This window comes from Gymnoscopelus braueri (assembly GCF_963280865.1).
Source record: "Gymnoscopelus braueri genome assembly, chromosome: 20".
Taxonomy (NCBI): domain Eukaryota; kingdom Metazoa; phylum Chordata; class Actinopteri; order Myctophiformes; family Myctophidae; genus Gymnoscopelus; species Gymnoscopelus braueri.
The window spans coordinates 45,324,891-45,337,081 of NC_137622.1; the positions used below are offsets into that span (position 1 = coordinate 45,324,891).

The 12,191-nt window shown below is 38.9% G+C and overlaps 1 protein-coding gene across 1 annotated transcript in view; it reads left to right on the forward strand.

The window, feature by feature from the left end:
• Positions 1–3,183: 3,183 nt before the first annotated feature.
• Positions 3,184–12,191, forward strand: part of tmco6 (transmembrane and coiled-coil domains 6) — a 36,309-nt gene continuing 27,301 nt past the window's right edge. The window contains exons 1-7 of the mRNA XM_080416817.1: positions 3,184–3,723; positions 3,993–4,099; positions 7,626–7,741; positions 8,574–8,757; positions 9,142–9,246; positions 9,858–9,949; positions 11,877–11,993. Of these exons, the coding sequence (XP_080272943.1) occupies positions 3,633–3,723; positions 3,993–4,099; positions 7,626–7,741; positions 8,574–8,757; positions 9,142–9,246; positions 9,858–9,949; positions 11,877–11,993 (812 nt within the window). The 5' untranslated portion in view covers positions 3,184–3,632. The remainder of the gene's footprint in view (positions 3,724–3,992; positions 4,100–7,625; positions 7,742–8,573; positions 8,758–9,141; positions 9,247–9,857; positions 9,950–11,876; positions 11,994–12,191) is intronic.

A 12,191-nucleotide genomic window follows, 5' to 3' on the forward strand; every position in this document is an offset into this window, starting at 1 on the left:
AAACTAATAACCCGGAGGTTTGACTCTTATGGATATGAAGCATCAACTGACGGTGAGAAAACATTCATGTTACTTCAGACAAAATGAGTTAAATTTTCTCCATAAACAGACTGTATGAAATATGAGTGACTGACTATCATAAACAATACAAAGCCTCATCGACAACAGCGCCGAGACACTTTGTTTATTTATGGATCATAATTCATATATGAGACGATTTTAAGACCCGATGTTATTCTCTCTAGAGAAATGACTTCCACGACCCAGAGGATGAGCCAGTGACGTCAGGACTTCTGTACTCTAGTGTAACCTGTGGCTCTACAGCTGTCAGTGTTACTGGTTTAATGCGTTGAAGATGGTTTATTGTTTTAAAGGAATTATTCATGTTGTTTTATAAGTATTATTACATCCATAATGTAGGCCTGATGATGCAATGGATCCTGTTTTTATCACACATATGTTTCATTCTCAGGGATTGTTGTCATTGTCATCATATTAACCCTGAAACATGTCTGATCCATAATCATAAGCCTACTGGCATACAGTATATCATAACCCCCATATAGTGTGAGAGGACTCACACTACACACACACATACTGTACGTTTGAACTGTTTTAGATTATATTATATTTATGTGCAGTTTTATTTTGTTTTTCATATAGTGTCTGGTTAAAAAAAAAAGTCTGTTATACCTGTTTAAACAAAGAAAAACATTGTCAATTTTATACCATGTTTTTAATAGAAATTAAATGTCATGGTTATTACTAAATGCATTTTTCTTTAAGTTTGATTTGTTGGAGCTTTGATTGATTGATTGATTGATGTACTTTATTTAGTAAGACATGAGAACACCAGTACATGGAAGTACAAATTCACAATAGGTCTACTAAACTGGGAGACTCATTAAGCACTGAGCTTGTTTAAGATGAGATCCCCATGCACACAAATCATGATGACATATAAGAGACAGACAGATATACACACTACTATACATATAAGAGACAGACAGATATACACACTACTATACATATAAGAGACAGACAGATATACACACTACTATACATATAAGAGACAGACAGATATACACACTACTATACATATAAGAGACAGACAGATATACACACTACTATACATATAAGAGACAGACAGATATACACACTACTATACATATAAGAGACAGACAGATATACACACTACTATACATATAAGAGACAGACAGATATACACACTACTATACATATAAGAGACAGACAGATATACATATAAGAGACAGACAGATATACACACTACTATACATATAAGAGACAGACAGATATACACACTACTATACATATAAGAGACAGACAGATATACACACTACTATACATATAAGAGACAGACAGATATACACACTACTATACATATAAGAGACAGACAGATATACACACTACTATACATATAAGAGACAGACAGATATACACACTACTATACATATAAGAGACAGACAGATATACACACTACTATACATATAAGAGACAGACATATATACATATAAGAGACAGACAGATATACACACTACTATACATATAAGAGACAGACAGATATACACACTACTATACATATAAGAGACAGACAGATATACACACTACTATACATATAAGAGACAGACAGATATACACACTACTATACATATAAGAGACAGACAGATATACACACTACTATACATATAAGAGACAGACAGATATACACACTACTATACATATAAGAGACAGACAGATATACACACTACTATACATATAAGAGACAGACAGATATACACACTACTATACATATAAGAGACAGACAGATATACACACTACTATACATATAAGAGACAGACAGAGATACACACTACTATACATATAAGAGACAGACAGATATACACACTACTATACATATAAGAGACAGACACATATACACACTACTATACATATAAGAGACAGACAGATATACACACTACTATACATATAAGAGACAGACACATATACACACTACTATACATATAAGAGACAGACAGATATACACACTACTATACATATAAGAGACACACAGATATACACACTACTATACATATAAGAGACACACAGATATACACACTACTATACATATAAGAGACAGACAGATATACACACTACTATACATATAAGAGACACACAGATATACACACTACTATACATATAAGAGACACACAGATATACACACTACTATACATATAAGAGACAGACAGATATACACACTACTATACATATAAGAGACAGGGGGGCTACTGTTTGCTCCTATGCGTGCATATACATCTCCTATGCGTGCATATACATCTCCTATGCGTGCATATACATCCATCCGCTAGGAGGCGCACTAGCGGATGGCAGTCATTCCGTCATCCATAGAAAGTAACGCAAGAAGATCCATGTCGTTGTGCTGCTCAGTGTTGCCATGTCTCTTTTTTATAAGCATACTGATTTTAGCAGGAGACTCCTGAATGTTTAGTGTCTCCTTCTTGGCTCCTGAATTTGAAATTTATCCTCAATTTCTCCTGATTTTTTGGAAATCAAACTCCCTGTTAAAATGCAACCAGAATACAGGAAATCTATTGTGTTAAAAGGTTTCTGGGTGAGATAGTTTGAAAAAAAAAAGCACATTTAAAGTACAGTTCAATACAAGGTCTGTTAAGAGGATTTTAAACACAAAAAGCCTATGGCTTGTTTCCATTGTTTCCATTTGATCTAAATCTAGATCCAAAGTGTATAGTTGCGTATTAGGGCTTATAATGTTTAACCAGTAGTTCTCAAACAGTTTCATGTCAAGGAAAACCCCAAATTAATATGAATGTGTCCACAGACCCCCATCTGTTTCCCAGGAACCTCCTCATACAACTTAAACATAATGTGTTGTTGAAATGTTTCAAAGGTATTCAAAATATATAAAATAAATAAATAAATAATAATAATATTATTATTTTTTAATAGCAGATCTACAAGCTCACAACGCGTCATGAGCTTGTAGTTCTGCTACTTTGAAATAGTCTATGTAAGGGGATTGGGGAACTGAACTGCAAACTGCAGTTGCTTCTTTTTGGGGCAGGTTTTCATAGACCGGGTTGCTTATTTCTCTCGCAAAACCTGGCAACGCTGGTTGTGCCGCTGCTGCTCAGTTAGCATGCTAGCGTGGTTAGCATCAGCTCCATGATGTAAACAATAGCCTTTCTTACACTTTATGCTACAGACAGGAAAATATACTTTTATATTGATATCGCAGAATACTGGGTGCTTAGCGGTTAGCATGGTTAGCATGGTTAGCAGCATGATAAACAACCGACCTAGCCTACAGTGTATGGGTTGGTTAGCTTGTTAGCATGCTACTAGCATCATAAACACACCACCTAGCTTAGCCTCACTATCTATGGGTTAGCATGCTAGCAGAGTTAGCAGCAGCTCCATGTAAACATTAAACAACAGTAACAGAACATATCATCTAGTTGTTTTTATGGCACATAAAGTATTTATTTATCATCTTGTATCTATGGGTGAGAGTTAGCAGCAGCTCCATGTAAACAACAGTAACAGAACATATCTTCTAGTTGTTTTTATGGTACATAAAGTGTTTATTTATCATCATGTGGAGATTAAAGTCAGTTGGTCATAAAGCTGCAGATAAAGGCAGCAGTCTGGAAGAATACAAGATAAAGAGGAGAGAACATGAGAAAGGTTGGTTTATTCAGTCTTTATATTATGTGTGTGTATATATATATATATATATATATATATGTATATGTATATGTATGTATATATATATATATATATATGTATATATATATATATATATATATATATATATATATATATATATACATATATATATATATATATTAATACAAGTTAAAGAGGAGAGAACATGAGAAAAGGTTGGTTTATTCATTCATTTATATTGTATAAATACATATTTATAGTGACATCATCACTGTGTTGTCCTATAGCAGTGAGACAGGCTCGGAGAGACAGACAGCTGGTCAGCAAGAGACAGCTGCTGCATGAGGACGATGAAGATGATGAAGAAAACATGGATTCTGATTCACCTGACCAGGTGTGTGTGTGTGTGTGTGTGTGTGTACTTGGGGAAACCAACACAGTGGTGAGTGATGTTGCTCAGTGGTGCTCAAACTTTTCCATGCCAAGGACCACCGAAAAATGATCTGTATTTGGCCGTGGACCCCTTATCCCAAAATATTTTGTTCTGGGGACCCCCAGAAGCGAAGATTTGAGTAAAAAATGTACGCTTTAAAAAAATGTCACGATGTTTCAAAAACAATTGCAGATCTACAAGCTGAGTGCCATGTTATGAGCTTGTAGATCTGCTATTTTTGAATAGCCAAAGTGTACAATAATACTTTTTTAGCTGAAATCAAAAAATGACACAGATGCGTTCCGGGTCTTAATGGGTTAAAATGTAGCTATTTATATGCGTTTGGGGGGGGGGGGGACGCTATGAGCTTGTAGATCTGCTATATTTTAAAAAATCTTGAAAATGTGTGCAAATCTTTGAATATACATATCTTCCACGGCCAAATACATATCTAAAATCTTTTTCTAAATCCTAACAGTATGTTGCTATAGCAGTGCTGCTCCAACTTTTCCATGTCAAGGACCCCCAAAATGTTATGTATTTGGCCGCGGCACGGACTCCCATCTCAAAATATTTTGTTCCAGGGACCCCCCAGAAGCAAACATTTGAGTAAAAAAAAATACCTTTAAAAATATATATCTTCAAATATTTGCACAAATGTTCGAGATTTTGAGAAAATAGCAGATCTACAAGCTCATAGTGCGGCACTCGGTGCCGCACTATGAGCCCATAGATCTGCTATTTTTGAATAGCAAAAGTGTAAAATAATACTTATTTAGCCCAAATAAAAAAATTGCATTCTGGGTTATTGGGTTAAAATATAGCTATTTAGGAGGCACGGTGGCGCAGTCGGTAGCGCTGTCGCCTCACAGCTAGAAGGTCCTGGGTTCGATTCCCGCCGGGGACGCTGTGGGCGCTGGGGGCGTGTCTTCTCCTCCGCGTCATCAGCGCCCATACCCTAGGTGGGGTTGGCGAAAGGGCCTACTCTGTGTGGAGTTTGCATGTTCTCCCCGTGTCTCCTAGGGTAGTTAATACCCTCACAAAAACATGTAGTAATCCTGGTCGCTATACCGCCTCCCCCATGACAGCCGGGGCGCCTGATGGAGGGGAAGGGAACTGGTTGGAATAACGTGTTCCTTCCACGCGCTACGTCCTACCAGGGAAACTCCCCCCTGTCAGGTGACAAGAAGGTCAGTTGGCTCTCATGCCTGAAGGAAGCATGAGCTCGGCCCTGGCCTCCCTACTGTGGGGGACTGGTGTAGTGCTGGTGTAGGGCTGGTGTAGGGCTGGTGTAGGGCTGGTGTAGGGCTGGTGTAGCGCCCAGGATCACTTAGGAAATTGGCACCGCGGAAAAAATGGGTTACAAAAATCGCGGGATAAAGATTTAAAGTAAAAAAATATATATAGCTATTTATATGTGTTTTTGTGGGACGGGGGGGTAGGGGGGGGGGTTGGACCAGCCACACGCAAAACGAAAAAATGTTTAAACTCCGTCCTACAATGTCAGTCTGTCTGTAAACGATCTATACAGGTTTTCACCTCTAACCAGAAATAGCGCCTGATAACATTTTAGGCGAGAAATGAGCTCAATGTATTTGCTCAATATTTAGGCCTATTCGTTTCACACTGGCAACTGCTGGTTTCAGGACATAGAGTGTTGCCAAGGCGACGATGGCGACGGGATAATCGTCCCGACCAAGGACGCAACGCCAGTGTGACGATCATATTCCACCCATAAATACCCACAGCTGTTATAGACAGAGTGTGTGTCAAGGCAGTTGTAGAATCAGAATAATAAATAACTAGATAAATAGCCAGGGCCTATCCACACATATTCAACGTGTGTGATTCAAGAACCACTCATTCTCGGCCCCATCCACTAGATAGAGTACGAGACCTCGGCTCTATAGGATCTCATAGTTGGCTGAGCCGCTCATCTCAGCCTTAAGCAGCCTTACCACTTGTGACAGTCACAAGAGCCACCAGTACCTACAGAATAATACAGTCCTTAATACGATATCGAAGTTGTAACAGAAACCTCTGTCATATACAGTATATATATAAGGCTACGATGACAATAATAATACATAAAAACCCTTTACAAACTCATCTGCCATCTGATTGTCCGTCGCTTCAACCCATTCAGTCTGGGAACACATGTCTCTCATTTTAGATTTATTTGGCTATTCAAAAACAGCAGATCTACAAGCACCGCAGTGCCACACTATTATGTCCGCATGCATTGAATTCAATTAGAGCCAGATAAGATGGACGAGCTTTAGCTTATGAATAAAACACTACATTTAAATGATTACAAACTTTGTCAAACAATTGGTTCAGGGATATAAAATAAGACATAAATACACATTGTTCTCTGATCCCCTGTGTTTCCATAATAATACCTGAATGTTATAGAGGGATCAGAGAGCACAGAGCGGGCACTACTGTACATTATCGTGTCAGCGAGACACTACAGTTGTTGACCGGCTGTTGATAGACAGTCTGGTGGTGACCGCTGTGTGTTTACTGTCTTAACTCTCTCAGTGCCAATAAAATAAAAAAATTATTGCGAACTTTGCCAGAATTATTTTTTAGTTTTTTCAAAGAAAAAAAATAGTGCTTAGGAAGCGAGATACAGCCTTTTTCAGTTATAGGTTAAACAAAGAGTGGATGGATCTGCAAATCTTCAGATAATGATATCTTGGGTTCTGAACACTTTTTTTTTTTATTTTTTTTACTTTTTTTTTAAAAACTCGGGATTTCTCGTTCTGGCACTGAGGGTATAACCATAAAACTCGGGATAACTCGGGGTCTGGCACTGAGAGAGTTAATACTGTAGGTTTCATGTGGACAGAGATTTAAAAATTAAAACATGTCCGTGTAGACGCAGATATTCTTTTAACCCATTTAGACCTGGAATGTATCTGTGTCATTTTAGATTTCTTTGGCTATTTAAAAATAGCAGATCTACAAGCTCATATAGATGATATCATGTATAGATATACAAGAGAAAAATCCTGAAAATGTGTGCAAATCTTTGAAGATATATATTTTTTTAAAGCAAACATTTGTAAAAAATGTTGTTCCAGGGACCTGCAGAAGCAAAGATTTGAGTTAAAAATGTTGTTTCCAAAATATATATACTGTTTGTATTCAAAGATTTGCACAAAATGTTCAAGATTTTTCAAAAATAGCAGATCTACAAGCTTGTGTAGATCTCTTAATGTTAAGTCTTAATACATGTGTACTGTACGTGTGGACTAAGTCTAGATGAAGAGTAAAGGTCCTTACACACCGGGGCGATTTTTTTCATGCGAATAATACGTTTTTTTTTAAACCTTATAAAGTCAATGCAAGCTTCCACACCAGTTTCGTGGAGCGAAAAAAGCGTCTTTTAATTATTCGGAACGAGTCCGAATTTTGCGTATATTCGCATATTCGCCGGTGTGTAACCGCCTTTAATGTTAGGTGACATTGTGACCTCCAGGTGGTGGATCTGTTCCATAAACTTCAGCAGAGCAGCATCATCCAGGAGACAGAGGTTCACCTGAAAGCTCTGAGCAGAGCTCTACACAACCCTGCTGCACAGCTGACCTTCATTAAGTAATTATTATTATTAATATTATTACTGAGCAGAGCTCTACACAACCCTGCTGCACAGCTGACCTTCATTAAGTAAGGTTATTAAAATACATTCACATTACATTACACATTACAACTTCCTCTTCGCCTTGTCTGCTTGTTGTTAACTAGTTGTACGAACTCTTGTTTTATTATTGTATTGGATCTTGTTTAGTCGATACACTTGTTTGTTTTATCTCTCATTTGATTTTCCTATGTGTCTCATCTGTTTGAGGAAATAGGTAGCTGATATATTGCACTTTTACCTTAGCACTAGGTATACTCTTAGTTGCTTGTTTTAGAAGAAAATGCACTTAATACTGCTGGTGATTAGTAGTTTTAGTTCCTTACCTATGTTAATTGCACTTATTGTAAGTATCTTTGGATAAAAGCGTCTGCTAAATGACTGTAATGTAATGTAATGTAATGTAATTAGGGGTGTTGGAAAAATCGATTCATGTAAGAATCGCGATGTATTTATATTTTTTGCTTGTTATTTTTTATTTTTTTTGCTGGTTATGACGAGGCAATCAGTCGCCCGAGGCGGCAGACCGAAGTGGTCGGGCAGGGGTGTAAGCATCGACCATAGCCCGGAGGTAAGAAGGAGCTGTTCCTTTCACTGCCCTATAGGCTAGCACCAGGGTTTTAAACTGGATGTGAGCCGCTACGGGGAGCCAGTGTAGAGACGGAGAAGGATGGTTGTGTGGGAGAACTTGGGCCGGTTGAACACCAGACGAGCCGCAGCTTTCAGAACAAGCTATACAGTATCTAGTAGGGTATCTAACGTGTGCGTGTGTGTGTGTGTGTGTTACAGACAGGAGAACAGCATACATCTCATAGTAGGGTATCTAACAGGTCACATGGCTCAGTGTCGTCTCCATGCATGTCGATGTCTCCATCAACTGTCCCAGAGTCACCATCCCAACGTCGCCCCCTGCTGTCTGCCTGCTACACCCTACCTGATCACCTTCCTGTCTGGACAGAGCCCTACCTTCACCGTTAGTATTATTATTATTATTATTATTATTATTATTATTATTATTATTATAATACCTGATCACCTTCCTGTCTGGACAGAGCCCTACATTCACTGTTAGTATTATTATTATCCTACTATAAATTTGAAGTCTGTCTGTCTGTCTGTCTGTCTGTCTGTCTGTCTGTCTGTCTGTCTGTCTGTCTGTCTGTCTGTCTGAACATGTTTTTCTATTATGTCATCATTGAATCGTTCTACATATTGTAGGAGTCGTGTCCTGGGTCCTGACAGTCACAGCGCGTGTGTGTGTGTGTGTGTGTGTGTGTGTGTGTGTGTGTGTGTGTGTGTGTGTGTGTGTGTGTGTGTGTGTGTGTGTGTGTGTGTGTGTGTGTGTGTGTGTGTGTAGGAGTTGTGTCTCTACACTCTAGGTAACCTGGCTCCAGACAGTGAGGTGGTCAGACACAAAGTGTTGGCTCAGGGTCTGATCCCTGCTCTGGACAACTGCTTCCAGGTCAGTTCTACTGTTCACACTGTGACTGTAACACATGTTAAAGGAGTAGTTCACCCCAAAAAATACTCATTTATGTTCTATCAATTACACACCCCATGAAGCCTTGAATTCACAAGTTTTTTTTAGTTTCCGTCACATTCCTGAGACAATGATTTGATTCCCGTCTCCTACCGGCTAATGTATCCGGTAGGAGACACTCTTTGTGTCTCCTACCGGGAATACACACGGTCATCAAATTATTGTCTCAGGAATGAGACGAAAACTAATAAATGTCCATGAACTCAAGGCTTCATGGGGTGAGGAAATGATAGAACATAAGTCCTTTTTTGGGTGAACTATTCCTTTAAACTGTTTCCAGGTCAGCTACGTTATAACATTATAATGTTATTTAGATAGCATGTTGTTTAGACCACTGGTTCTCAAAGTGGGGTCCGGGGACCCCCAGGGGTCCTTGAGGGGGTTCCAGGGGGTCCCCAGCAAAATGTGTCAATATATTTTCACCACTTTATCCATATTTTATACGTTGGCTATTCAAAAATAGCAGATCTACAAGCTTGCAGCACGTCACTTCGTACTGTGAACTTGTACATCAATAATTGTTGTGTTTTCAGACACACAGACATAACCTAGCGGTGGTGGAGGCGGTTGGATTCACATTGTCTCAGCTCCTCCAGACCAAAGACGCAGCAGAGACTATAATACCGTGAGCAGTAAACACTTCAACACTGCATTTCACACACTTTAACCTTATCTTCATACAACTGGTCCTCACTAATACTCATTATAATGTTATATTATATCTTATCTTCATATACAGTAACTGGTCCTCACTAATACTCATTATAATGTTATATTATATATTATCTTCATATAACTGGTCCTCACTAATACTCATTATAATGTTATATTATATATTATCTTCATATAACTGGTCCTCACTAATACTCATTATAATGTTATATTATATATTATCTTCATATAACTGGTCCTCACTAATACTCATTATAATGTTATATTATATATTATCTTCATATAACTGGTCCTCACTAATACTCATTATAATGTTATATTATATATTATCTTCATATAACTGGTCCTCACTAATACTCATTATAGTCTCATATGGGATGATGCCTCTCCCTCTATACCACTGTTCTCAAACGTTAAGGGGTGATCCAACTCTGATGATGCATATTTCCTCACTCACTCCAGAGGGCACAGTGCATACTGTATTCTGTCAGGCAGACACCTCTTCGCCATTCTATGTCACACAAAAGTAGTAAAAATAGCCGATCTACATGCTCAAAACGCATCGCACTATTTTTGAATTGGAATCCATTTTTTTTTTTTTTGCTATTTTTGAATTGGAATCCTGAAAAGTTACATTTTTATTTAATTTCAAATGCATTTAGTTATACTTATGTTAACTTTATGAACTTAAATACAAATACATTGGACATAAAAAAGACAATAGAATTTTAGTACTAGTCATTAAGCTACTATAATATAGACTGAAGTAATTAAAGCGGGTCATGTTTACATGTTTGGAATCATAACAGCTGAAATCAATAATTTATCACTATTCTGATATTAACCTGTGGGCCGCATTAAGTGAAGGTGGGGGCCTCATTAAGTGAAGGTGGGGGCCTCATTAAGTGAAGGTGGGGGCCTCATTAAGTGAAGGTGGGGGCCTCATTAAGTGAAGGTGGGGGCCTCATTAAGTGAAGGTGGGGGCCTCATTAAGTGAAGGTGGGGGCCGCATTAAGTGAAGGTGGGGGCCTCATTAAGTGAAGGTGGGGGCCTCATTAAGTGAAGGTGGGGGCCTCATTAAGTGAAGGTGGGGGCCGCATTAAGTGAAGGTGGGGGCCTCATTAAGTGAAGGTGGGGGCCACATTAAGTGAAGGTGGGGGCCTCATTAAGTGAAGGTGGGGGCCTCATTAAGTGAAGGTGGGGGCCTCATTAAGTGAAGGTGGGGGCCTCATTAAGTGAAGGTGGGGGCCTCATTAAGTGAAGGTGGGGGCCTCATTAAGTGAAGGTGGGGGCCTCATTAAGTGAAGGTGGGGGCCTCATTAAGTGAAGGTGGGGGCCTCATTAAGTGAAGGTGGGGGCCTCATTAAGTGAAGGTGGGGGCCGCATGTGGCCCCGGGCTGCCAGTTGCCCATGTATGCGTTAACCCCTTAGGCCCTGTATGCTCATGTCATAGAAGACAAATAGCGATGCATTGTGAGCTTTTATTTTGTATCTTTTTATGTCACATTTCTTATTTATTTGCACACGTTACATCATATTACTAAGTAACATGGGTGAATGTAGTTGTGCAGCAGGCTCATCAATGTAGTTTAAAGACAGACGGAGGGTGTTGTTACTGTGAGGCGCTGTGGTGAAGTGCCTGCCCACCACCACGGAGGTTGTGGGTTCGAATCCATCTGGCTTTGTTTGTACAACGTCTATAGAAAGTCCTTCTAATATGCGAGGGGGCTGTGATTTTTCCATGACTTTTTCATTTATTTTTTATAATTTTGTTTAATGTTTATTTTATTTGAAAGTGAAATATCTCTTTAAGAATATTAAAAAATACAATAATATTATACTGTGTGTGTGTGTGTGTGTGTGTGTGTGTGTGTGTGCAGGTCGGTCCTGACCTCTGGTTTGCCAAAACAGCTGCTCTCCGTTCTGACCCCTGACCCCCAGTTTGGCCACGCCCCCGCCATCGAGTGTGCCTGGTGTCTGCATTACCTGACCTGCAGGTGACCTTTACACGTAACTTTATTTACACTTAACTTTATTTACACTTACTTTATTTGCACTAGACTTTATCTACACTTTATGCTCATTCTCATGGATTCAGGTAATGGGTAACTACGCTGGCAGATGTGGAGAAAATCATCGTCGTTATGGACCTTTTACCTTGATGTCTTACCAGACGGTAACAGAGTAGATTTACT